The 26056-nt window shown below is 51.1% G+C and overlaps 11 protein-coding genes across 11 annotated transcripts; 4 read left to right on the top strand and 7 right to left on the bottom strand.

Moving 5' to 3' along the window:
• Nucleotides 1–568: 568 nt before the first annotated feature.
• Nucleotides 569–2156, bottom strand: N7458_007815 (uncharacterized protein; the record flags this gene model as incomplete). Its single annotated transcript, XM_056911197.1, has 4 exons — nucleotides 569–1198; nucleotides 1252–1392; nucleotides 1493–1924; nucleotides 2031–2156. The coding sequence occupies 4 exons, from the start codon at nucleotides 2154–2156 to the stop codon at nucleotides 569–571; spliced, it is 1329 nt and encodes a 442-aa protein (XP_056764023.1).
• A 618-nt stretch (nucleotides 2157–2774) lies between these two features.
• On the bottom strand, nucleotides 2775–3716 carry N7458_007816 (alpha/beta fold hydrolase; the record flags this gene model as incomplete). Its single annotated transcript, XM_056911198.1, has 1 exon — nucleotides 2775–3716. The coding sequence occupies one exon, from the start codon at nucleotides 3714–3716 to the stop codon at nucleotides 2775–2777; it is 942 nt and encodes a 313-aa protein (XP_056764024.1).
• Nucleotides 3717–6411: 2695 nt separating this feature from the next.
• On the top strand, nucleotides 6412–7422 carry rho1 (Rho family GTPase RHO1; the record flags this gene model as incomplete). Its single annotated transcript, XM_056911199.1, has 5 exons — nucleotides 6412–6479; nucleotides 6571–6598; nucleotides 6765–6962; nucleotides 7047–7181; nucleotides 7261–7422. 5 exons carry the CDS (start codon nucleotides 6412–6414, stop codon nucleotides 7420–7422), a joined length of 591 nt encoding a protein of 196 aa, XP_056764025.1.
• A 911-nt stretch (nucleotides 7423–8333) lies between these two features.
• On the bottom strand, nucleotides 8334–11055 carry N7458_007818 (uncharacterized protein; the record flags this gene model as incomplete). The annotated part of the gene is made up of 5 exons (XM_056911200.1): nucleotides 8334–9176; nucleotides 9231–10508; nucleotides 10562–10655; nucleotides 10715–10976; nucleotides 11028–11055. The coding sequence occupies 5 exons, from the start codon at nucleotides 11053–11055 to the stop codon at nucleotides 8334–8336; spliced, it is 2505 nt and encodes an 834-aa protein (XP_056764026.1).
• A 91-nt stretch (nucleotides 11056–11146) lies between these two features.
• N7458_007819 (methionyl-tRNA formyltransferase) lies at nucleotides 11147–12509 on the top strand (the record flags this gene model as incomplete). The annotated part of the gene is made up of 4 exons (XM_056911201.1): nucleotides 11147–11405; nucleotides 11468–11538; nucleotides 11586–11713; nucleotides 11771–12509. 4 exons carry the CDS (start codon nucleotides 11147–11149, stop codon nucleotides 12507–12509), a joined length of 1197 nt encoding a protein of 398 aa, XP_056764027.1.
• Nucleotides 12510–12649: 140 nt separating this feature from the next.
• On the bottom strand, nucleotides 12650–13952 carry N7458_007820 (SDR family NAD(P)-dependent oxidoreductase; the record flags this gene model as incomplete). Its single annotated transcript, XM_056911202.1, has 10 exons — nucleotides 12650–12666; nucleotides 12717–12795; nucleotides 12849–12911; nucleotides 12968–13056; nucleotides 13112–13163; nucleotides 13220–13327; nucleotides 13390–13452; nucleotides 13510–13596; nucleotides 13681–13825; nucleotides 13903–13952. 10 exons carry the CDS (start codon nucleotides 13950–13952, stop codon nucleotides 12650–12652), a joined length of 753 nt encoding a protein of 250 aa, XP_056764028.1.
• A 508-nt stretch (nucleotides 13953–14460) lies between these two features.
• Nucleotides 14461–15331, bottom strand: N7458_007821 (glycosyltransferase family protein; the record flags this gene model as incomplete). The annotated part of the gene is made up of 2 exons (XM_056911203.1): nucleotides 14461–15183; nucleotides 15248–15331. The coding sequence occupies 2 exons, from the start codon at nucleotides 15329–15331 to the stop codon at nucleotides 14461–14463; spliced, it is 807 nt and encodes a 268-aa protein (XP_056764029.1).
• Nucleotides 15332–15672: 341 nt separating this feature from the next.
• Nucleotides 15673–18364, top strand: N7458_007822 (uncharacterized protein; the record flags this gene model as incomplete). Its single annotated transcript, XM_056911204.1, has 3 exons — nucleotides 15673–15795; nucleotides 15864–17710; nucleotides 17779–18364. The coding sequence occupies 3 exons, from the start codon at nucleotides 15673–15675 to the stop codon at nucleotides 18362–18364; spliced, it is 2556 nt and encodes an 851-aa protein (XP_056764030.1).
• A 471-nt stretch (nucleotides 18365–18835) lies between these two features.
• Nucleotides 18836–20943, bottom strand: N7458_007823 (sugar porter family MFS transporter; the record flags this gene model as incomplete). The annotated part of the gene is made up of 8 exons (XM_056911205.1): nucleotides 18836–19008; nucleotides 19065–19138; nucleotides 19209–19639; nucleotides 19730–19737; nucleotides 19791–20335; nucleotides 20411–20635; nucleotides 20709–20785; nucleotides 20848–20943. 8 exons carry the CDS (start codon nucleotides 20941–20943, stop codon nucleotides 18836–18838), a joined length of 1629 nt encoding a protein of 542 aa, XP_056764031.1.
• Nucleotides 20944–22236: 1293 nt separating this feature from the next.
• On the bottom strand, nucleotides 22237–23672 carry N7458_007824 (putative lipoate--protein ligase; the record flags this gene model as incomplete). The annotated part of the gene is made up of 3 exons (XM_056911206.1): nucleotides 22237–22488; nucleotides 22553–22660; nucleotides 22713–23672. The coding sequence occupies 3 exons, from the start codon at nucleotides 23670–23672 to the stop codon at nucleotides 22237–22239; spliced, it is 1320 nt and encodes a 439-aa protein (XP_056764032.1).
• Nucleotides 23673–23953: 281 nt separating this feature from the next.
• On the top strand, nucleotides 23954–25288 carry N7458_007825 (bifunctional chorismate synthase/riboflavin reductase [NAD(P)H] ARO2; the record flags this gene model as incomplete). The annotated part of the gene is made up of 3 exons (XM_056911207.1): nucleotides 23954–23988; nucleotides 24047–24408; nucleotides 24480–25288. The coding sequence occupies 3 exons, from the start codon at nucleotides 23954–23956 to the stop codon at nucleotides 25286–25288; spliced, it is 1206 nt and encodes a 401-aa protein (XP_056764033.1).
• Nucleotides 25289–26056: the final 768 nt, after the last annotated feature.

A 26056-nucleotide genomic window follows, 5' to 3' on the forward strand; every position in this document is an offset into this window, starting at 1 on the left:
CGCCGGTAACATATGGCCGTGGGACTACAGCCATGTTCATAACACTTTTTCGGCAGCCACAGTACTGTTGGTTGCTAAAGAACTAGGTAACAACGGACGACTTCAAGGTCGGATCCAGACTTTCGAGTACGACTGTGCAAAGCAGTTACTTGCTTACATGGCCCACGCTGGGAATCTAATCGCTAATGACCTTTCCCTTCAATTGGATGTAATGGAATCACATTATAAATATCACATCTGGGAACGGGTGTATCGAATCTGCCGCACAGATGGGCCAATACCCATGTGAGTTGATAGTGCGGAGCAATTTCAATGTCTATCTCAACTCGAATTTGGGATCACTTCATGAGGGCCGAAGCGCGACATTCAACCTATGAGTCACATTCAAATGAAGTTTCCACAGACAAATATCTCCAGTGCCCACCAATGGCACCGTAGGCTGCCTTCCAAGCGTATAGTTATTGCTCAGGGTGACTCAGACCTAGACAATTTCTTGTGGCCCCATGTCAGGCTATTGGCCATTTCCAAGATCCTCCAGCATGTTACGCGGGTCGCAATGATCATTCCATCATCCCTCATGTTTCACATTGACCTTCAAGTCAAATTCACCACCACGAATAGCCAAATTCTCAACAACATCGGAATCTTCTTCTGGGTCAAATCGCCGTCCAAGACGCTCAGGGCCGACCAGGGCAATCAATATGAGATATGCGAACCCGCAGCCCAGGAATATGCAGATCACGTTGCCGTAGTTGTATCTGTGCTGCCCTGGGCCTGTTGAGTGCAATGGAAAATGCTCGCCAATGGTAGATTCGATAGTTGAACTCGCCGACGAGGCAAGGTTGCCTAATTGATAGGCGACACCAACGACAAAAGTGCAGGACGAGGCTGGTGATAACTCCAACATATGAATAGGAACAATAGCAGCAATTCCTTGAACCATAAACTGCTCAAAGAAGGCACTGGTGATCATGGCATTGCCTTTCACGAAGGTATAAGGATAGATCAGGGCACCACCAATGATGCTGATGATAATTATCGACAAGCGACGTCCAATGATTTGGCTGACCCACCAGCATAAAGTGCCACCAAAGATAGCACCAATGTTGGCTATGATCTGAGTGATAGTCACCTGGGTTGATGAGAATCCATACTGTACTTTCAACATTGTCGTGTAAAGATCTTGCGATCCATGTGACTGGCGCGAAACGTTAGTCAACCGAGCCTTCTGATTATAATACCCTTACTCACCATGAAGTTGATTCCTGCCGCAAAAAGAAACAGATAGACAAAGATAAGTCCATGATTTCTAACAGCCTCCTTTCCCTCCTGGATAAATGTTGTGGTGGCTTGATTTCCAAGTTCATTTCGTAGGCGTTGGGGCGTGGAAAACTCTCGTCTCTGGAAGGAATAAACGGCCAATTATAATCAGGATTGGCGGACCAGCGGAAAACCAGAAGAGTGGTCTCCATCCGTGAGATGTGGTGTTTACCAATGCTCTCGAGAACACTGTGGCAAGTAGGTAACCAAACATGTAGCCTACCTGTAGAATTCCGGACATTATTCCGCGTGCTTCTGTTGGGCAATCTTCCGGTGCAGTAGCTACTGCATTGCCATACAGACCACCCATGGCAATCCCAAATAAAGCACGATAAGCTAAAAACTGCTGAAAAGTCCGAGCGAAGCCTGTTGCGAGCTCGAAGACAGAAAATAGTAGGATATTGACCACAAAAGGCCACTTCCGGCCCCAACGATCCGAGGCGATGCCGAAAGTAATGGCCCCCGCCGATCTGAGCATAAGCACAAGGGTTATACCCCATGTTATATCCGTGATAGACTTATTAAAAGTCTCTGCACGATCTGTTGTTGTCAGAGAGACAGTAAAAAAGTCCAAGGCATCCCATGTCCAACCCCAGAAAGCGACCTAGATGTATAAGCCTATCTACGGTTATTCTTGGAGGAGGACTTGTAGCAAAGAATGCCCATTGCTGTTTGTTCAACAAGTATATCGTTTTCAATGGGTTCGGTACTGGGTTTAACGGGGGCTTCAAAGTTGGGATCCGGGTGGCCACATATTGCTTGACACTCTGTCGTTCCTGGAGGCAGACATTGGATCTCCCCTCTAAGGGAAAATGATCCTCTCCGGGAGCTGTCATGATAGTGATGACTGGAATCTGATGAAAGAAAGTGAGAAATAAGTGGTTGATGTTGTACTATAGTAAATGGAATGATGACGGAAAATAGGGCTTGCTTTATACACGGTGATGAGCATTACCCCGGATTTCCTTCCCCGCTTCCCCAGATCATCTTCCAAGCATCAAGTGCCCATTCAAGATGCCATCTCAAACGCCAATGTATTCTGCCTCGGCAATGGCATATAGGCTGTTTCAAACCTATAGTAGTATGAGTATCGTGTCGGTGAAACAACTCGGAGCCGAGTCCGAAGCGACCCAACGGCCGCGGCAAGAGTATATTTTGAGTTTCCAGTTAATCCTTTCACTGGCTGCTTTCTCTTGGTTGACCCATTTTAGTGATTATATTGTTCTCGTCACTGCCTGCAGCGTGAGGCTGTATACTTTAATCACATTCCTCCTTCAGCCTATTACGTTCTCCGGTTGATTATGTTCTTTGTATCACTCATTTGCTTCCCATCCCAGCTACGGAATTTCCTCGCATGCAATCCTAACTTGATATTTCAATGCTCGATCAGTTGTTCATCTCGGAGTTCACGGGATAAATTAATTTCGTTGCCCACCGTCAACAGGCTGGGCATATCAATTCCCAGAAGATATGGTTATTAGGTCTCTCAACATCTCGGCAGCATGTTCGTGAATGGTAACATGGGTATCCCCCTCATACTCTTTCAAGACGGCGCGAGGAATATGCTCAGCAAGATAGCGTCCCCTCGAGACAGGGACGTTCAGGTCTTCCGTTCCATGCCATATGAGGACCTTCTGAACTTTGATCTTCTGTAAATCGAATCCCCACTCTGAAGTCAACATTTGTCCGTCCCGCACGTTGGTGTTTGCGCCTTGCTTGAAGCTCTCTCGCACAGCAGCTATCATTATGTCCATTTTCTCTGGGTATTTCTCCGCGAATGCTAGATCTGCGGACGGCATCTTTTTCATCTGGGATTTCATCATTTGATCCAGCTTAGTCGGATCTGAGTCCTGAGCAAACTTGACGAATTTGGAGTTCATAATATAGCGAACCAGCCAGGGTGCGTAAGCCACGGCGTTCAGAGTTACTTTCAGATCGATACGCAAGCCCTTCGTTCCTAGGGCCCAAGGACCCGGCGAGGACACAATACCAACGCCGAGCAGTTCATTCTCTGCTGGCTCATGTGCACATGCGAGAGCATGAGGTCCGCCAGCCGAAACACCGATGATAAAGTATCGCTCGAGTTTCAGATGTCGCACCAACTCTCGGACATCAGCGGGCCAGTCGAGGAGCTTGCGCTTTGGCTGTGGAGAGGATAGACCGATTCCGGGACGATCGATGCCGATAATGCGTACATCCAACTCGCTCGCTGCGGAGTGGAATATGGCACTCTCGAGTCGTGAGCCTGGCCATCCATGGAAAGATAGAATGGTAGTAGCATCGTTGTTGAGAGAACCAAATTCCGCATAGCCCAGCACGCGACCATCAGACAGCTTGACAGATTGCTGATGTCGGGCTTGCAGTGATGGGTCCTGCAGTATAGAGGCGCTAGCCATACTGGGACCTGTGGCTTTCGCTAGTGGAAGGAGCGCTTAAGACAGAAATAGACCAACACAAAACACGGCAAAAGGTTCAAAGATTTGAGTACGTACAGTACGAACGGAGTAGTATATAGTTAATATGGCCCGACTTTAGGGAGTGACAACGTGCGAAGTGCAAAGTACGTGTTGTAGTCAAATAGCGCCGAAAGTAAAAGCGCTAACCTGATAACTCGCGTCCACTCACAAAGCGCTGTAGCCTAGCCGGCTATTCCACACTGACAGAAGAGTCTGACTTCTCCTATTTTCAAAGAACCTTGAGAATCCCGCCCAACACATTGTTTACAGAGCTCTGGCATCAAAATTCTTGGCCCTTGATTCTAGAACCTATTTTTAGTCAGCTAACGTCAAGACGCGGCTCTGACTCCTTTCACGTTTTGGAAGAGGTGCTGGTGCTCAGTTCTCCACCACTTTCATGCTTCCCGACGGGTCAGGCCTAACTCCTGAAGCCAACTCCAGGGATGCACGTTTCAAGTGGATCTGGAACTCGGGAGGTAATACGAGGGGCGCAAGTGATTGGATAAGGGAAGAGGACGGAGGTGGGGGTCATATCGGTAGATTTGCGACACCGCGTCGATGGGAATGGAGCTGAGGCGGCGCCCCCCCCCCCCCCCCCCCCCCCTTTTTAAATAGCCATCAGCTATAATCGCTATTGAATACTCCGTACAGAGGAACCAGAGAAGTTTGGAACAGACCAAAGAGAAAAGCAGATAAAGTCGACATAAGTTTTTAGCCGCCGGAAATCCCCACACACTCTAGTTGTTAGTGGACGCCATCTGCGCAGGGTGATGTGTCAGGAGGAGTGAAGATGCAGGAAGCTATTAGAGGAATCATGACGAGGCAGACAGTTGAGTCAAGCATCTGAGGGAGTGCAGGTATCCATAGCCATGCACTATGGATACACTGCTTTACCGTAGGCCTCGTTCGGGTTACACAGCTCATTGTCAACATCCAATACAGAGTACAAAAGTAAATAGGCCCCAGAATGGATCTGTGAAGGGAAAAAGCAAAAGAAATGGCGCCAATGATGGGCAATATTAGGCAGGATATTTATCTGCAGGTTATACGTTATCTGCACGCACCACCAACTGGTAGGTATACTGAATAATCAGGCCAAGTTCATGCAAAAGGAGGCAGACATATCCCCAATAAGTAAACTGAATAAATAATGGACTCGGGACGTTCTCTTAGGTCTCCTCTCTATGATCGATCATCCGGGGTTAGCGCATTTAGCTGATACTTTCAGCCACGGGGTTAGAGTAGCATGAGGGCGTTGTAGCGGACGACAGGCCAGGAGTGAACGTCCATGGGCGCAGAAAGGCAGACAGATAGGCAGATCGTACCAATTAGGGCACGGGTACTACATGCACCGTATATGGTTGCAAGGCTGTTATATACTTCGTCTCAGGTGTACTGAGTTTGGTACCACGATTTAGAGCCCCCCTTTCCCCCCTCTGCATTACGATGATATCAGAATCTCGGATCATGGCATAACTCCTTCGTGTCACAGCCACGGGTGGCTGTGTTTCCGGGAACGAAGGACCAAGAGTGGGCCTCGGAGGAGGGCCTGTGACGCGGAAACGGACCTGCTCAGCCACACATAACCTGCTAGGGCTGGCAGAGTAACGGTATTACGGGGAGATGAGTCCAGTCTTTTCTTAGGCCTCAGGGTTCTCTGTAAATAATCTTCAGCTAACATTGGCCGAAACAAAGGCCCCGATTGGGGGAGAAAGGGTAGGCTAGGTGCATATCAGGCACGCCTAGAAAGCAGAGGTCCGCTTATAGTGGTCGAGACATCTTTGATAGAGTCATCTTTGGTTCCTTGAAATGTCTCTGGATATGGGTCTGGAAGTGCATAGGCAGTCACACATGTCGAGTCTTGGACGGAGTAATGGTCGTCGAGAAGCCTGGCCAAAAGCCCCTACCAGATGCACAGGGGGATCGATAGCCATGGATTACGGCGTTGATACGCGAGCACCAACAGCGGCAGTACCACAACAAATAGACACAAGAGACACCAACGGTACCAATGTGACCACCGTTACCACGAGATTACCAGATTACCAGATTACCAGATTACCAGATTACCAGATTACCATGGCTCCGCCTCCTTTTTGCCCATACTGCGGAATCCGATCCAAATACAAATCCACATACGCCCGTACCTGGAAACGATACCACCAGGATACCCGGGACTGGTACTGGTACTGCCACCGCCCCAGGCAGTCTGGCCTCGTCCTCCCTCCACCTCCCTCAAGTCATCAAATATTCTCTCTCTCATCCTCCATCGGACATCTTCTTGCCTCCATCCTCTCTTTCTTCTGGCTGCTGCAAATCTGCAATAGCTAGCTTTGTCTCTCCCACCTACCTCGTCAACTCCCGCCGTTGCGCCCCTTTGAATCACAGTACGCACCCCCCAAAACCCACCCTTTTCTCCCTGAGACCTCCTCACTCCCCTCTCCCACACCCGGCAGCCTGAACTTGTCCCTTTCCCCAACCGTCTTCGTCTACCGTCCTGCCTGGCGACCATTTATCCCCCTCTCTCCTTGGCCCGCCATCTCCCAACATATCCAGCTTACATCAGCTCATTTAACATCTCATTTGACACCCGAAATCTCTTATCATTGCTAACGCTTCTTTGCCCCGTGTCAAGATGGCCGAGATCCGTCGCAAGCTCGTCATCGTCGGCGATGGTGCCTGCGGTAAGACCTGTCTGCTCATGTAAGTACTCTGACATCAGAACCATCCACTCCGCATCCCCTTCCCCCTTGAATCCCCATTCGATCAGCCAACTGACAGAACTCTCTCGCAGCGTCTTCTCCAAGGGCACTTTCCCTGAGGTGAGCCGTTCCTCCGGGCTCCGATGCCCCCGAACCTAAATCCCCATCTCCTATCTTTCGATCGCTCGTCCACCACACGCAGCAATATCCCTTACTCCTTGCTCCTTACACTCGGAAAACCGCATCTACCCGCTCACCATGCACGTTCTGACTCTTGTCGCTCCAGGTGTACGTCCCCACCGTTTTCGAGAACTACGTCGCCGATGTCGAGGTCGATGGCAAGCACGTTGAGCTCGCTCTTTGGGATACGGCTGGTCAAGAAGATTACGACCGTCTCCGTCCCTTGTCATACCCCGATTCCCACGTTATCCTGATCTGTTTCGCCGTCGACTCCCCCGATTCGCTCGACAACGTCCAGGAGAAGGTTGGTGCCTGAAACTTTATCTCCTTAGAAGCACACGACCTGCTTCTTTCGTTGCTGGAGCCATGCTGACGCGGTCTTTTTCAGTGGATTTCCGAGGTTCTCCACTTCTGCCAGGGCCTCCCCATTATCCTGGTTGGCTGCAAGAAGGATCTGCGTCACGACCCCAAGACCATCGAGGAGCTGCACAAGACCTCCCAGAGCCCCGTCACTGCCGAGCAGGTACGTCTATTCCGATTTGCTGATTGCATCGCCGACATTCCCAAGGCGCAAAGCTCAGAAACTAAAACAACTTCTATAGGGTGAGGAGGTCCGCAAGAAGATTGGTGCCTACAAGTACCTCGAGTGCTCTGCCCGTACCAACGAGGGTGTCCGTGAGGTCTTCGAGGCCGCTACCCGTGCTGCCCTCCTGAAGGTCGGCAAGAGCAAGCCCGGCAAGAAGAGCAAGTGCTCGATCCTGTAAACTACCCCGGCCATCCAGCGCTCTCTGGCTCGAGCGAAACAAACCGACCAACAGGCGAGATTCGGGAAACAATTTTGGATAATTCTGATTCCCCCTGGAGAAATTTAAAAGAGGTTCGAGGAGGGGGGAAATGGCTGCTGGATTCCCGCATGCGATAATCGTGGACAGTGTCGAATTCGGGTGCACCTGAAGTCATGCAATTTCCCCCCTTTGTTGTCGTCTCCCATTTTGTGTTTTTCCTCCTCTACCCCCCAATTCCCATTACCCGCAATCTCTTCTGCCCCGTTGGTCGCAGACTTCTTGTGTTTCTCCTCCTTTTTTGCCTTGATTTTACAGAATTTGTCTAGGGAGGCGTTGTTCTTCATCATAACCCTGTGGGCTTGTTCTTCTTTTTCCTGTCCCGTCTTCCTCTTGCCCCCTCAACTCCCCTACGCCCTATTTACCTCCTATTTTCTTTTCAATCCGACTCCATGGAATCTGGATCACAATGACAAAGTGCCTCAATCTTCATTTGTGGCAGTATAAAATTTTAAAAACACAACACCCGAACAAGATCTCCCCGTCTTGCATGTAGTGCGGTACTGTATTTGGGTGACGCTTTCTATTTGTATCCTCTCCGTCCTGGCATCGGTATCATTTCCCATCCTCCATTTATCCCCCTCGTGTAGGTGATAGATAATTTTCATTTCCTTGCGAGTATCCGTGTCCCTACTTAAGAGCCCCGCCCGGTTTCCGGTTTCGTCTACGACTACCATCTCAATTCAGGTCTAGGTCAGGTTTAGGTTAAGTTGTAAGGGGCATACAGAAGCCTTGGCTCAGCCCATGGTAATTACCTATCGCTTCAGATACGTTGCAATGCTAAATGAAAGTATATATTGTATCCATTCCGGACATGATAGGAACAAGTAATTTCACCTATTCAGACTCAAAAGCCCCTCAATATACCGCCTCGCATCCATTCCCAAACCTTCCACCAACTTCGAGGGAGTAGTATCAGCCCTCGAAGCCGCCAATTTCGACGAAGAAGCACCGCCAAGATCACGGAAAAACCGCGCACCACTGCTCATGCGGGCATGGCCCGATGAGGAAACGTAGTCACTTGCCCTTCGGACGATAAACGCTTCCTGTGGCTCTGAAATAGGCTCGGAAGTCGGCGAGACAGATCTGGGCATTTGATCGTACTCTGTCATGGTGGAGAGCGCCACAGATGAAGATGCAGATGAGAGGGCGTGGGACCGGTGGATTGGTGTGTTTGGAGGTGGAATGCGGACCCAGACGATCCACCATCCGCGGCTGGTTTTGCATGTGCGCTCTAGTTCTTGGGGTCGGGGGCGGGTGTCGATGTATGTAGATAGGAGGCGCTGGTGGATTGCTATGCTCTCGACGCGTGACAATGATGGTGTGCTTGGAGGTCGAGATGGGGAGGGTGATGGTGTTCGGGGAGACTGAGAGGTTTCAGTTTCGCGAGTGGGATTTCCGAGGCCTGGGATGTTGGGGATTGAGGAGCGGATGGTCAGGTTTGATGGGTCGTAGACTAAGTCGTAGACGGGTTGACTGCGCGTAGAGAAGCGTTTGTTTGGATCGCCGGCTGTTTCGGACATGGATTTGCGAGAGGCGGCTGTTGTAGGGGATGTTGATGATAGAAGAGGCCTTTGAAGGGGGCCCAGTTGGTGGTGAATGCTGGAATACAGTGCTGGAGATGATAGAGCTGGGGTCTTTGGGTCGAAGAGAAAGGTGAACATGAAGGGTTGGTGCTATTGGAACGTTAGCCAGGAAGCCGAACTTCATGATGTAGATGAGGTACGTACCACATAGATTACTGCCTGAAGCTTTTTCAAACCCTCACCCGAAGTGTCCGCTAAGCGGACATAGATGGATCGATGAACTATCCGACTCTTAGGCCGTCCAGCATCTACTTCCGGCTCTGGACTTCCTTCTACATCATCCAAAGCGTCTAGATCATCGCGTGGTCCTAGTACAAAACGACCGGGGATTTTGGTTTTCGTCTCACTTCGAGATTCGTCAGATTGAGATTTCGGAGCCGGCAGAGAGCGCACAGCGTTCGACTCTTCGTTCTTTTTCGCATTCCCGGTGATGGGTTGCCCCGGCCGTCCCAGAGAGCTCTCGGGAGGTGGTGAAGATGGCGATGATGCCGGTGCTGACTTGCTAGAGAAGCTCCATGCAGAGCCATATCCTAGAGTAAGATACTTCATAACCGTGTCCGTTCCAAATGCCAACTTGTCGGCTACTGGATCACTGCTAGACGGCGAGCTTGAGGTTCTTCTTTCAGGACTATTTTCTTTCTGTGTGTCTGGAGGTGGCTGTGACATTGCCATGACAAGAGGTCGAGGTATTCCTGGGGTATGCGTTCTTTCTGGCGTGGCAGGCGGGTTGGAAGCTTGTGCGCGCTTTCTCCGAGGCTTTCGTCGGCGTAGCGATGTCGGATCCCGTCCGATTCCATACGCCGCGTCGCCATATCGGTATATCCATTCCATCCAGTGGGAGATCCGAGCCAGAGAGCATCGATCTACAGCGCCAGCGCCGGAAAAGACTACACCATCGGCTGGCCGAGGATCGGTGTCTGAACCTAGCCATGCGTCCTCGCTGTCGCCCGTGGGCGCTGGTGGTGACCCCTCAGCCTGCCTGGGCAGATCACCGAATCTCGAGACAACCAAGTCCAGCAGGCCGTCTGTACGAGCGATGAAGTCTTCGAGGACTTCTCTCTCACCGCTACCCCATTCCTCCTCTCCGACACCAATGCCCAGTTCTCCTCCTGCTGCGAGTTTGATGCCGTTGTACATATCCGCGATTGGGTTCCCAGACAGAAGTAGTTCCCAGTTCCAGGTAAAATTCCCCCAGAACCGCTCCAAGAAAAGACAGAAGGAAGACCTTCCAACGCGATTGTAGAGCTCGGCCATTGAGAAATCGTGGAGTAGTAGGAATATAGAGTGTGCGCGGCGCAGTTGTTGAATGAGTAGCTGCGGAGGTCCCATTTCTCTTGCGGAGTATTGATATGCAGGGGAGCTTGATTTATCCGTCGAAGAAGTCTGGGCTGGATCGGCCGGTAAGCGGGTGAGGTCGATCGACTAGCATTGTTTTAGTTGCGAGATCATGCCCTGAGGTGACTAGCGATACTCACGGCAACTATCCACCAGTCTTTCTCTAGCTCGAGCACGACAATCCGCGCCTTGTCGGTTTCGATGTATTCAAGTGGTTTACCAGAGGAAAAGGTACTGTATATCGGGAGGCATGAGTTTCGGTCACTTGCAGAGATCAAGGAAGTGATTCCCACCTGGCAAAGCTCACCATGCCCTGCGCCAGGCCTATCTGGCGCAGCCTCTCGTTCTTGTCATCTCCAGAGGATGGACTGCCATCCTGCTCGACAGTCGCGTCGTCTTGTCGTAGATCGCCCGATCTCGAGGTGTAGAATACGATCTGGTCCTCTAGCGTCTCATCCGTGGGGCCTAGAGTTGGGTTGTAGATGGCGAGATAGGAGAGCTGTGCAGGGGCCACAGAGTCTGTCTCTGTATCAGGCATCGCATCGTAAGCGCCCGCTGCTCTATCTTAGCGACCGCAAAGCAGCTGTGGGGTAATTGTTTCGCGACGAAGTCGAGGGACCGATGATGTTGACATCACGTGGCGACTTTATCGATAAGTCGGATTGGTCTCGGCCAGCGAGCCGTTCTCTTCCAGCTGTCTCCAGTAGTTGCGAGGTCAGCCCGATATGTTCGTGGTTCGTGGTAGCAGTGCCTTTGGGCTTTGCAGGTACTCTGGTAATGCTCGATGGTCTGCATACCGGGGCTATGCAACTCGCTCGTTTGATCCGCTTCGGATCCTCTTTTGCGGCTCCGATGAATTTAGTATTGCCTCCTTGAAAGCACTCCATGACTATCGTTTGAAACATCCCGACCATATCTCCTCTATAGATGTGGTCTGTCGGCCAGGAAAACGAGTTGGAAGGGGTTTAAAGAAGATACGTGAGAGTATGTCCCATTTGCTCATACTAATTGAAGTTGCTACAATGTCTAACCCAAGTTTCAAACAGTGCCAATCAAGGAGGCTGCATCTGCCCTATCACTTCCTGTTCATGAAATTGACACCTTCAGAGGATGGACTGTAAATATCACTTCTGACACGACCTTTTGCTTTACTAATTCGACTAGCCTCCTGATACTCCCAATGGCCCTATCAACCTGATTATCGCTGTATCTTTTGGGCTATTCGTGCCTCCGCGGATATTGAATGCTGCCAAATACGGAGGCTTGAATGTGCATCCCTCGCTGCTTCCAGAGTACGTAAACTCATCTGCCTATTGAGCTTCGAACAGGGAAAATTAACATGTCCGCAGCTTCCGCGGGCCGGCGCCTTTGCACCACACTCTTTTGGCCGGAAGAACCAAGACTGGTGTGACCCTGCAGACGTTGCATCACGAGAGCTTCGACCATGGAACGATTATTGCTCAATCTCCAGCCCCTGGCTTCGATATTCCTAACCCGGAATCTTGTACTGTGCCCGAGTTGACCAGCCTGGTTTCAGTCAAAAGTGCGCAGCTCCTGTTTGACGGCATCCAAAATGGACTATTCGTGCCCCCAGTACAAAATGCAGGATGGCTATCTGAAAAAGACGAGAACCTCATTCATGCCGCCAAGATCAAGCCTGAAGATCGTCACGTTGACTGGGCAAATTGGGATCTAGTCGACTTCAACCGACGCAACCGGGTGCTTGGCAACCTATGGAACAAGGCACTCGTGGCAAGCAAACCAGCTGATGGAGCCATGTCATTCCAACAAAAGCGAGTCATCCTTACAGATGTCGAAGAAGTAGATCCTCCCAAGGGATCCGAGACTTTCGCAATTGTCCCTGGTTTGCCTTTCACGAATGCCCCTTACCCGGTTGAACCGAAGAAGAACAGGGCGCTTTACGTGTTCACTAAGGACGGCAAGGCTCTGCGCATTAACCACTTGAAGGTAGAGGGAGAGCCCGTGGCCGAGGGACTACGTGCAGCAATCAAGGCGCGCATGTTTGGTGATCGGTCATTCCTGTCTGGCGGCGCTGAGTTTACTCCTTTCCGCAACCCTCTTGCATGAAATCAATGCAACCTGTACAATATGGTTCTATTCTATCCGTCTGATACCCGTTACAATATTGAGTGTCTGTATGCAAATTGTTTCCCGAAAACTGATAAAGTTGTTTGCCTGCCTGCGCAACCCTTGAGCGCGTTTCGATTTTAACGGAATCCGGAATCTGGATGGGTTAGCCAGCAGCCTTTTCCTGTTAGAACACTATGGTCGTACCGATTTGGACAGCTTGGCCAGTCATAGAAGAGTTCTTCGCAATGGAAAGATAGGCCTCTGCAGTATCCTCCACCTCGGGCTACAACGAGAATAATGAGAACCAGCAAATATTAGAAAGATCCGACTACTTACCGTATGTCCGAGCGCGGTTCTGTTCTCCCAGCCCTTGATCTGCTCCGGAGAGAAGCGTTGGCCCTGTGATGATGTGAGCAGAAGTTCCGTACAAGAAGACTGAATACGGAGTTTCGTACCCATTCAGTAAGTAGAAGGCCAGGCAATACGGCATTTACGCGAATTTTGGGGCCCTGGGAATGCGCAAGGCACTTCATGAGATGAATTGCTGTGTTCAAGATCAGCAAGCTGCTTGTTCATCAAGGATAAGACGGGGTACTTACATGCTGATTTGGTCACTGCGTAAGGTAGACTGCTGCCACTGGGGACAACACCCTGAACTTGATGTTAATGTCTGAAACCGGCGCTGATACTCATTCCTTTAGACGTACTGCGGTTGAAGAGGTGAGGATAAAGACACCACCATCGGGATTGGCGTTGAAAGTGGGCAAAGCAGCCTTGAAAAGGTGGAAGCTGCTCTTGACATTGATTGACCAGCACTATTGCTTGTTAGCCATTCATGCGCTGGTGGTAACAGGCTTGAACGTCATGTAAACCCCACCTTATCCCAATCTGCGTCATCCATTGCATCCAGGTCGCTGAATTTGGTCATCTTCGTCCACCCCTTGTCCGGAGATTAGTATATCTCAGAGTATTGACAAACCTGTGTAGGTCGACTTACAGCATTTGAGATGACAACGTCGATACCTCCCAGCTGCTCAATGGTTGTTTTCACGACATTGATACAATCGCTCTGGCTCCCCGCATCCTATATTCATAATGAGATCAGCCACATAACTGCTTCAGAACGACAATGCTGGATCAATTCTCAGCATTCGATGGAGGTTCATACGCCCTGAACAACAATCGTCTTCACGTTATACTGAGCCGCAAGATCTGACGCGACTTTATCAGCTGTCTCTTTGCTTGATGCATAGTTGATGGCAACATTGCTTCCTTCAGCGGCGAATTTCTGAGCGATTACCGCACCGAGGCCTCTGTTTCCAAATTTTAGATTAGCCATGCTTCTAGATATTCGACGTGCTTGCTCTGTTCATAAAAGGGACATTTATACCGTGAGCCCCCCGTGACCAGGACATTCCGACCCCGTAAAGCGTAGGGCATGGTGAATTGATCGGGTTGAGGACTTTCTTTGTCAAAACTTGGAAGTTGAATCAATGGCAAGAACTGTGCAATCGTTCTAAATAAATTGACTGGTAATTGTTCGACGGGTTACTTCGGCGAGGGGGGATGCGGGGCTAGTTATGCGATGACAGCCACCCCAGCAGATGATCAGAACAGGTGGGGATTGGGACGGGATTATTCCGATGCTGATTATGCCTCGCCACTTCTATTGGAAGCCAAAAGGTCCTCTTTAAGAACAGCTGTAGCTCGCCGTGCTTATGTACTCTTACCTTTGCTTACCACAAGTGGTTCTGCAGTCCCCACATCGGTATGTGGAGGGAAAAGTACCGTGGCCTGGAGCTTCGGCCAGAATGCCGAGAATCAAGTAAAGCTTCCACATTGTATGTCTAATATTCCTGGGGTAGACATCTATTCAAGTATGATATCCTAGTGAATGGTATGGTATGCATATGCATCGTAGAAAAGAACTCTGCTCACGAAGAACAGTTCAAAGAACAACCCAGCCGCAGTATTCTGTTCTCTTCATGCCCCACCAAGCTCGGTGACCCGCTAGAGGCTGCCATTGAACAAGGAATTTGTCCGCGATAGGAAGAAGTATCCGCCCAGAAGTACTCAGTGTCCGAACGCGAGCCCACGATTCCACGTACACGGTTCGGAGCCTTGATATCTCAGGTTTGGAGGCCTGACCGGATACCCAGCGGAAACAGAAAATGAAGAACCGTATGAACTTCGCTGCGAATATCATGCACACGGCTACAGCTGGTCCATTGCTGATAATAATGTCGGGGTAAACGGAAGGATACTGTGAGGGGAGTGGGCGCTGGTCTGGGTGTCGCCCTAGTAGAACCAGAAGACAGACCCAGAAGCAGTGGAGTGTCGAGAACGGCGCAGTCAAGTACGATTGATGCACCCGTCGTGCCCGTGGAATGGTAACAACCGTGTAGTTATCGGCTGGCTCCTCGATCTTATTCCTTTGCGCAATTGTGTCTTCAAAATCAACGGCCTTTTGAGCGCTAAGGTCATCCCCAGAGCTCACGACGTAGGTGCGGTAGGTGTAGACGGAAAAGTCAAATCGATTCTCGAGAATGGCGAACATTTCGGCAGTGTGACCACCACTGCCTAGCACGACAAGGACGTGGACGGGTGTGCCCCTTCGACGGACTTTGGGAAGCGTGGCATTTTGAGATATCACCAGTGAGACTAGGATGACCTAGGATAGCCATGGTTAGTTCTGGAAAGCATTGATTATTCTCGAAGCTTGGTTCTGGACACACAACGAGGATGAGAACCCCAATGGCGGCTGCAAGGCCGAGTATCTTCAAGAAGAGACCCCAGAGGGTCTGTGGAGTCGAAGCCATGATGTCACCGCGGCTGCGTGCTTGAGGGTGGGTAGAGAAGGTCGGCGTTGCTATGGCGAAAGAAACATGTTTGAATAGAGCCGTAGCCAAAGCAGAAAAAGGTGACGAAGAAGTAGACTTTCTCTGCCCAGACCCTTCATGAAGTGGTAGTTTCCGTTTATTTTGGGCAAAATTGAAGCTGTCGCGTCCGCGCAACACGTGCCTCGAGTGGTCTGTGCAGCCGCAGCCACAGCCTGGGGTTGCGTGGGTTTATTTTCATGTTTCCGCTCTGCTCTCCTTTGCTACCAACGACAATCCACGTCTATTGTTTTTGGTTAGCAATACCCCACTATTAACATGTCATGGCGCTCTTTTCAAAACGTCTGACCTGCTTTTACTGCGGTCGGCGCGCTACCCAGCCCGTTCGTGGGCCGGTTCGCAAATTCCACTGTGAACACTGTGAGGCTGATAACTATTTGGATCAGGTGTGCATCATGAGAAACAGGCCGGAACCATTGGAAAGATACTAATGCTTTATCGCTTGATTCAATAGAATGGAGATATCACAGATCCCCCGGCAGAGGACACAAATCGTTTTAATCAGGGCGCCGACGCCTCGAGTTCAGCCCTCGACTCGACCGACGTTGCAGGATCCAGTTCATTCTGTTCGAAATGTATTCGGAACCAGCATTTGTTCCGGTCTTCACTTGCTGCATATTTCCCACCATCTGATGACCCCTCGGATGCCGAATATGAGCGTGGCTACGCGCAGTTCAAGAAAGGCCTCGAGGAAAGATACCCACAAGTTTGCGATGCCTGCGGGCCCCGGGTGCTGGAAGAAATTCGCAAGAAGGGCTACGAGGCCAAGGCAGATCATCTTCGTCGCATGATGGACCGCAGCAGAGCTAGCAAGACTTTACGGCAGGCCAGGGACCGCAGTTGGCAAAGCTTGCTTGTTTACGCTGGCGCGTTCGGATACTGGACCAGTGTTGGTGGTCAGCTTACCTGGGACGTGACAAGCATACTGACGAGCTCTGGTCCATCTTTTGATCCTGACCTGTCTTCGGATATTCCGGTATCGGTGCTTTCTTGTGTGAGCCAGACAGCGCAGATGGGTCGTCTTCCCAGTGAATGCTCAATCGATCTGTCATCTACTGCAGGACTCGCCCTCATCGCAGGGCTTCTTTCCATCTGGTGGAATCCAAAATTGCGCATGAAGGTAGAGGGGCGAACTGGCAGATTCGCCGGGTTCGCCGAATACTATCAGGCACAACTCATCACACTTGTTGCTCGTTGCGTTTTCTGGGAGCTGCTCAAGGACCCGTCTGCAAGCGCTCTTGGACCCAGCCTTCCTCCAGCTCTGCACACATTCATGATCGCTTTCACGCTGTTATCAGTCGTAATCTCTCGTCGAGTGGTGGATTACAACACTCAGCCATTGGTCGATTGGTCTGATAATTCCTGGGAAAGGCCTCTGCGAAGCAGTGGAACATCTCCTATCTCCAGCCCCAGGCCCCAAAGAGATACTATCACACCGAGTCATACCGGTGGTCCACTCGACCAGCGATTCCCCTTAGAGAAGCTGGCACCTCCTTTGCCCCCAGCAAGTCAGTCGCCAGCTTTTCCTACACCTCCCCCTGAGGTGGACGAAATGGAATGGACTCCATCAGCTCCTCAGCCTGTTCTCCAGCCGAACGGGAGTGTCCAGCGGCGAGAGCGGCCGTCTGTTTTTGACGGCCCTTCCCCTTTCACTGGCAGCCTGCCACCGGCTCCTAAGCCGCCGGCATGGAATCTCCGCAACCAGCCGTCAGCAAAGCCCATTGAGCGGGTCGTACAACCCAATCCATTTCATCGAGGTCTATACAATCCTCCAAACCAATGGCAATTGAAGGCCTCGAGCCCTGAACCGGTGTTTAGGCCTCCATCATTCTTTCCAACGAGTGATCTCAATACCTCTACTGGGCTCGAAACATTATTCGAGCGTGCTTTCGACATTGACCCCGAAAGCCCTAAGAGCGACTGGAAGCAACAATCGCCCAATCAAAAACCCTACTCTCCCCCTTCAAGTCATCTTTTATTCCAATACCTTCGACTGGCTCTGTTAATGGGATCCATGGCCGCCTGGACATTCTCCCAGAACCACCAGCTCTCGATTCCCGGAAACTATATTGAAGCTTGTGCCTTGGGAAGCGCCAGTCTTATCGCAGGCTTCGCTCTTTTGGAAGCTGTGAAACGACCTCTGGTGCACTGGAATGGCATGGAGATCCTGGTCTACATCACTGAGCTCGCAGCGGCCGTTCATCTCGGGGCTCACCTGCCTCAAGCATCTTATGAGCGCGAATACTTCGACCGATACGGCAAATTGCTCCTTGTCTTCATGGCTGTTCAAGAAGGCCTCGGGTTATTAGCTTCCTACAGAGCGCCATCGACTTCCGCGAGCCCGGAACAACACCACGGCCACAGCCCAGCGATCCCTCAGCCTATTTCACCACAGCCATCATCTCCTCAATTTTTGTCGCCAGATCAACCAGCTCTAGCTTGGTCTCCCACCCATTCCACGTTCGGCAGTCCCCCTCCGGCACCATCCGTCACTTCGCACTCAGAAGCCCCCCTCTTTCCTTCTCAACAACCACCGGTAGCTCCAGCTTCTCCTCGGGGTTGTCATCAGCCCTGCCATCTGCACCCAATTACCGAATTGCTTCTTCTTCATCTCATCCCCACAATCGCTTCCCAACACCACGCAAGAATCCTCACAGTTTCACTATGAGTGACTTACGAGTGAATGATCCACCGTCGGACTACGATCAAGATTCAGACACTGAAACTGTTGCTACCACCGCCACAAACATGACCGATGCCACTACTCGTAACATTCGGTACGGCAGGCATCCAAACTCCGAGTTTGGTTCTGCCTTTTCTCCGCGAAGGAACGAGCTTGGTCCAGGTATTGGCGGTTTGAGTCTAGAGGATCGCCCCGCGTCTCGACGCGTTACTCGCAGCCAAACACAGCAAGGCCTCACGGGGCGAAGATTCCCTGGTCGTGCCGTCAGATAATCACGGCGACCCCATAGCCCACCCATCTCTATGCCCTTGCGTTCACTTTTCCATCTGCTGCAGAATGTTGCTTCACCCTTCCCTCCTGTCCATTTGTCATTTTCATGCCTATTGGCGAGCTATTTTTGCCACTTTTCGATTTTATTAGGAGGTTGGCTTCAGCGAGCGTTCCATTCATAGCGGTGGCGATTTCTTGTTCCTGTTTTCTTTGCCATTCTTGAGGCCGCCCTGCATATCAGGCTCAGTGGTTATGATGTATATGATATGACGACATGAGCTATGTGAATACACAATTTTGATTCTGAGAATCATTATTGACTACAATTTTTTGAACAGCCGTTATGGCGATTCTTATGGTGGTATTAATTTGCAAGAACTAGCAAACTAGGATTAGGTGTAGATTCCCTCGACTACATTCTTAGTGTAACTCGTTCAAACCCCGACATTGTGCTTTCACTGTGACCTCATGACTTATACTTTGTTAACAGGTTGCGTGTTAGCCATCGAAGGGTTCACATGCTCGACGTGAGAGCCAGCGATTTTGTCCGCATCGGCGGTGACAATACCCTGCTCGGGATCAGCAGCCTTTTGCTGAAGCAATTCTGTGACTCCGAAGAGATCATCCATCTTCTCGAGCGACAAACCTATAGAAAGCCGGTCAGTTGTGTCCAAGCCTGCTTAGGGATAAGGCTAAACATACCCTTGGTCTCTGGAATAAAGAACCAGACAAAGAAGAACATAGAGAAACAGAAGCATGCAAAGATAATGTATGTTCTAGAAATTAGAATCCCATTGTCAGCAACCTCGACCTCCAACTTTCATACACTACAATATGTCAACTCACCCATAACCATTGGCACCAACGGTAGTCAACATAACCGGCACAGCCCGAGCCACGACAAAATTAAACAGCCACTGCGTCGCCGCGCCAAATGCCACATTGAGCGATCTGAGACGAGCGCTCGGGATCTCAGAAACATAGATCCAGCATACAGGGCCCCAACCAAACTGGAAGAACGACGCAAAGAGGAAGATGCAGACCAAAGCAACATAGCCGGCCGGGATTACTGGTGCTCCTTCAACCGGAGGCGCGATGCGGACGTATAGACCGATATACAGCATTGCCAGACCTTGAGCGATGGAAGTCCAGAGAAGGGAGCGGCGACGACCGAGGGAGTCGGCAACAAAAATGAGGAAGACGCCACAGCTGACCATTTTCACGATTCCGTAGACGCCTGTGGCGAATAGGTTGGTTGCTTTACCCTTGATGCCCAACTAGAAGAAGAATATGTGTTAGAGATTCATGTTGCTGTTGTTGTAACTTGTATCATGACCTTGTCGAGATGCGAGAGGGAGGAGGCTCACGTTTTGAACTGTATACTGTCAGTTTCTATTTCAGTATCACTCCATGCAACGTAAAACTCACAAATTTGCGGGCTGTAATAGTTTATAGCGTTGGTACCAGTCATCTGCTGGCACACCATCAAAAAGATTGAAATCATAGCTCGATTCCGGTTACCAGCAATAAGCCACATCTCCTTCATCAGGTCCCAGAAGCCGGAGCCACCAACCAAAGCACGCTCCTGTTCCAATTGAGTCGCAATGGCCTGGAACTCCTCTTCCACATAGGGATGATCCGCAGGAAGCGCTCGGACTTTCGACAAAGTCGCGCGAGCCTCTTCCCATCGGTCCTGCTTGGCCAGCCAGCGAGGCGACTCGTTGCATAGGAGCATTCCGAAGAATAGAAGGACTGCGGGTAGGGCTTGCATTGCCAGAGGGACAAGGTACATAGAAGAACCACTCATATGCAATAGACAGCCGTAGTTGATCCAGAAAGCAAGCATGATTCCCATTGTGATGAAGAGTTGGTAGAGACCGGTTAGGCCGCCACGAATAGCGCGTGGTGCGTTTTCTGAGACGTAGAGGGGGTTGATCATTGAGGCGGAGCCAACACCAAAGCCGGTGATGAGACTGATGGAGTTTATCATTAGTATGCACGCTTTTGAATTGGGACCAGAGCTCACGGGTCCGAATGATGACTCTTACCGTCCGATATACATGACCTCGAGGTGACCACTAGCTGCGGCTTGCATAACGACACCTACAATTCCAAGCGTCGCTGCACCGAGTAGGGCATACCTTCTCCCCCATCGATCGGCGGCGGGAGATGCCAACAAAGCTCCGAAGAAACAGCCTGCCTGGAGAGTGGAGACAATGTTTGCAGAGAGATTAGCCTGCGCAGTCTTGCTTAGACCCGTGAGGCCATATTTGCTATAGTAGACAGCTAGATTAGCATGTGTCGCAGCCAGTGGAGGGGAGATTGAAAGATAGATTTGAGACTTACGATTCGAATGGTGGCATAGTGAGAACTCCGCCAATGATGCCAGAGTCCATACCAAAAAGCATTCCACCAAAGCAAGCCTTTTCATGTGTCAGCTTTAATCAGAATAGCTATTGCTCATGAGCATCCAAGTGTTACTAACGGAGCAGGCCAGGGCATAGACTCTCCACCCATAAATCTCCTTGGGGTCAGTTCTCATCGCCTCATTGTGGACGATCTTCTGAAGTAGCCACGACATGGTGACAGTATAGCCCCTCGCAAGGCAAAAAGCAGAAGAATGACTATAAGATTCAGGCCAGTAATGTTCAAAGTGGGCCGAAGTTAATGATTTAAACCAAAGCGCGGTAATGACTACACAAGCTTGATTGCCGTCGGCTACTGATATACCTTGAGATCAGACTGCGACGCTGTCTATAGAAGGTGTCATCCGCCCCAGCTGCCTTCTTGGCTGTCTGATTCAGCCTATAAGGAGTGCTGAGAACGCAGTCAAGGCGAGGAAACGAGGGGGAAATCCTCCACGAATCCGAGCCAGTGCTGAATAGCCAAGAGGACCATGGTGCCAATTGTGCATGGTGACCACTTGGTCCGATATGGCCAAAGCAACATGAGCTTCTCAGCCGTGTTCTTCATGAATGTGGACCCCCACCCCCAGCTTTGACTGGCGGGGATGTGGGGGTGATACGGGCAGATCACCACCCCATGGGGATAGGTTGGAGGAGGATCCTGATACGACCTTGACTCAGAATGGCCAATGCTCGACAGGCGTGAAAGAACGGTGGCTGAATACGTGGATTTAGCCAGTCACTGGAATATCCTTTCTTGATAAGGTAGATACAACGCGATGCGGGGAAGGGACTTTTGGCCTGCCTTGGCAGTGAGATGGTTGCTGCAGACTGCTGGAGTCTGAAAGACGAATAAGCAGTGCAGATAAGCCAGCACTAACCGGGATGAACACGTTTCTATGAAGGTCCCAAGTTCAATGGTACGCCGTGTTAAAAGGTGGATATGGGAGAGGATCTACAACGGTTGTATATGGTATACCAGTTGTAGTCTCCTCGAGCCAAAGGAAATGGTAAGAAATACGAAGATAATGCGCTTCTACCAGGTTGAAAGTAAGCTGATAGACAGTAAGTCTTGTAAATGGTGAGGTTGTATGCCAGACAAGATGCTGACCCTCAATACTACTATACTCTGTCTCAGCAAAGGGGGCATTGCTCCTCCTTAAAGCCGAGCATCCAAGACCGTGCGCTTCGTGATTAGTGGAAAATCCATACTCCACCAATGGAAATAGAGACTAACATGCAGGTACAAGACACATTGGGAAAAAACGTGACCCTGTAACAATCGATATGTTATGGTGATGTGCGTGTACGGTCTAATTAGTATGCATTCGGTGAGGAATATGCAGGGTCCAGTCTCCTCGTCCGAGGGCTGCTGGGGGAAGCCGATCCGAATATGGGTTTGGTTTATTAATGTACAGTAAGCTGGATGGCCAGCCGATATATAATAATACAAGTCACACGTTGCGGTATCACTGCCCTCCTAGCAGATCTCCCAAATAATCTGCCAGTTCCTGTACAAGCGCATCGTCTACACCATCAGTGGCCATCAAGCCTTGACGGAGCATCTCCGTCCAGCGCTCGACAGTGATTTCGTGCAGTTTCTGGCCGTTCAAGACCTGATGCACACGGTTGGCTTGATCAGATGCGACCAATGCATCCGAAGAAGTAGAGATATTGCTTTCTATGATAGCCCCGTGTTTTAAACGGAGGAACACGCGTGTCTAATCACTGTTAGCAATGTGCCAAAAAAAGCATTATTGGATGTCTCCATGAAGGAAAGCTCACCGAGGGGGGAAGGGTTGCTGGCAGTGGTGCACGCTCGCGAGAATCTTCCTCAATAGGGTACGTGGAAAAGGTGAATTGGGGTGTTTGAGTGTATTTCCACTCCAGCGACTACCATGCTGTCAGCAACTCATGCTTATCGCCAGTATCCAACACAACTCACCCGCAACTCCGCGATTCCTTTGCCAATCTCCGGCTCCATCTCTCCTTGAGCATCACCCACGGTTCCCATTACCCAGCTATCACCGGCAAAAATCTCAGGCTCGCCCGCAAGGGCCCGGCGTGCCCGGCGGACAACGTCAGTGTGAACGCCATACATCCGCGCAAATTCCTCTACTACGTTGTCCATCACCGCCTGCATAGAAAAGAATGAGTCCGCCAGCGCACTCGATACATTTCCCACGGGCGACCGAACACTCTCGACACCTTTCGCTTGGATATACCCTCGCGCAGGAGAGCGAAGGAAACGGCCCAAGTCATGGATATTGGGCGAATCCAGCAGGCAGGTGCCGTGGTGCAAGGCTCGGTGGCGGGTGAGCTTGAAGGCCGACCCAGATACTTTTCGGAAAGGCGGCTCATTGCCATCCCTTGGTGTCTCTGGGGGAGTCATGACAATATCGTGTCGAGTATTGACACTGGTATTCACTGCGCCAATGCGGTGCAGCGCCCGAACTACCATCTCCGCATGCTTATCGCGTGTGAAAGTGGTGCGCGGAGAGATCACACTGTAATTGAGGTTTCCCTCGTCGTGGAATACAGCTCCACCTCCTGATCTCCGCCGGACATAGACAGCTGCATCGTCTTGACCCGCGCCAGGCCGACGGTCATTGTAGAGTGCTCGCAAATCCGTCTCCAGCCATGGATTCTGGTTGCGACCGATTACTACGCATGGCTGATTGATATAGAGGAAGAGAATGCTCGAGTCGACGGGTGCATGTTCTAGTAGAAAGTGCTCAATAGAGAGATTGACGTAAGGGTCCGTTGAAAGCGACTGATAAATTTGGTGCTGGGACGATGGACGACTAGCGAGCTCTGCGAAGCGATCGAGTGGATATGACGAGTTGTATCGGATGTGCCTCGCACTACCGCGCAGCGACGAGGCTAGACATCGTCGGACGAGCATTTGGAAAGGAGCAAGGGGAGTGTGGCATCATTGGGAATATCACATCTCAGCGCGGCCGATAGTCGGTGGCGCTAGTCCCAGATAGGAAACTATCGATGAGTCGATTTTCGGCGGCGTCGGGTCTCTTTCTTTTTTTTTGTCTCGCATCATCCCTGCCCTTTTTGGTGAGATATTGTTGATCTGCTGTTGCCAATTGATACTGGGGTTTTTCTCTCATTCTCACCTCTCTTCCAATTCCCTCTCCTGGCCGAGCCTAAATCGTTTGGTTAATCCCCGCCATCATGTCGACGTGGGGTGAACATTTCCGAGTCACCACGTAAGTTTGCCCCTCCGCACAGCAATACAGCGCCACCTGCTCACGATTTCTCTTGCAGCTATGGCGAGTCTCACTGCCGCTCTGTCGGCTGTATCGTCGACGGTGTGCCTCCCGGCATGCAACTTACCGAAGAAGATATTCAGCCCCAGATGACTCGCCGTCGTCCTGGCCAGAGTGCCCTCACAACCCCGCGCAATGAGAAGGATCGAGTCGAGATCCAGTCAGGCACAGAGTTCGGAGTCACCCTGGGCACACCAATTGGCATGATTGTCCGCAATGAGGACCAGCGCCCGAAGGACTACGGTGGCAGCACAATGGACCTGTACCCCCGCCCCAGTCATGCCGACTTCACCTACCTCGAGAAGTACGGTGTGAAGGCCAGCAGTGGTGGTGGCCGTAGCAGTGCTCGTGAGACCATTGGTGAGTGACGCAATGTCTTAGAACAAAGATATCGACATTTCAGCATCCCAAAACTAACAACCACTCCCCAGGTCGTGTCGCCGCCGGCGCTATCGCAGAGAAGTACCTCAAGCTGTCGCACAATGTCGAAATCGTCGCCTTCGTCTCCTCCGTTGGCAACGAGCACCTCTTCCCCCCAACCCCCGAACACCCCACCGCCTCTACCAACCCCGAGTACCTGAAGCTCCTCGAGACCATCGACCGCACAACGGTAGACAACTTCGCCCCCGTCCGCTGCCCAGAGACCGAAGCCTCCGCACGCATGACCAAGGTGATCGAGCAGTTCCGCGATGCACAGGACAGCATCGGCGGCACCGTGACCTGTGTCATCCGCAACGTGCCCGTCGGCCTGGGCGAGCCCTGCTTCGACAAGCTGGAGGCGAAGCTGGCCCACGCGATGCTGAGCATCCCCGCCACCAAGGGCTTCGAGATCGGCTCTGGCTTCGGCGGCTGCGAGGTGCCTGGCTCCATTCACAACGACGCCTTCGTCGTCTCCGCCGATCAGCGCCTCACTACCAAGACCAACAACTCCGGCGGCATCCAGGGTGGTATCTCCAACGGTGCCTCCATCTACTTCCGCATCGCCTTCAAGCCCCCTGCGACCATCGGTCAGGCCCAGAACACTGCCAGTTACGGACTGGAGGAGGGTGTTCTCGAGGCCAAGGGCCGCCACGATCCCTGCGTCGTGCCCCGTGCCGTGCCTATCGTTGAGGCCATGTCCGCGCTGGTCATCATGGACGCCTTGATGGCGCAGTACGCGCGCGAGGGCGCAAAGAACCTGCTTCCTCCACTGTCCACCACTCTGCCCACGAAGCCCGCTACCGCGCCCAACGGTGCTTAAGCGTGATACGGATTGGTCTGATAGAACGGTTGGGCCTCTTCTACAGGGATTGGGCAGACAAGCATAGATAGGTATAGTTGACTTTGCTGCCTACTGAGGAGCTTTTTTTGCCTGGATGCTGTATTCTCGGAGTTTATATATCCAAATGTCCGCGCGGACGAGACAAAATTGTTGAATGAAATGCATGAGCAATGATTACGAAGATTGTCAGTCAATTGACCGTAGAGCTGGACAACTTTGGAGCAGTAGTGAAGAGTTGAGGGTATGTCCTCTAGGGAAATACGCGACTCGCTTATGTTCACTACTCATGGGATCTAGCAATACTACCTCGAGTTAGAGTGTGAACCCTGGGCAGTCTATCAGCCACGTAGCGAGATGAGTACAGCGAGGTTCCATCCGTTGGGACCTCCGAGGAAAGTTCAACAGCAGCTTATTAATGCCTATTTGGAAGAACCCATCAAGAGACATTGCCAGAGACAACTCGAAAGACGTTTCAAAAGACATTCACACGCATCTTCCGAAGCGTATCGAGCGAGATCTTCTCCGTCTTGAATAATAATTTCGAGCCCCGCACCGAGACAGAGGCCTGTGCCTTGACAGCGTAGCGCCGCCCACTTTATCTTAGATTAACTCTGGCGCGACTTCATCACGAAAAGTGCAAAGTAACCGTTACGATAGGCTACGAGGATTCTGTGACGATCCACTAGTGCAATCTGTTTCCCATCCTACAGTAGTACTTCTGCTAGGTGACCCATCCAACCCCCACCA

Source organism: Penicillium daleae (assembly GCF_028827525.1).
Source record: "Penicillium daleae strain IBT 16125 chromosome Unknown utg000007l_segment0_segment0, whole genome shotgun sequence".
NCBI classification, from domain to species: domain Eukaryota; kingdom Fungi; phylum Ascomycota; class Eurotiomycetes; order Eurotiales; family Aspergillaceae; genus Penicillium; species Penicillium daleae.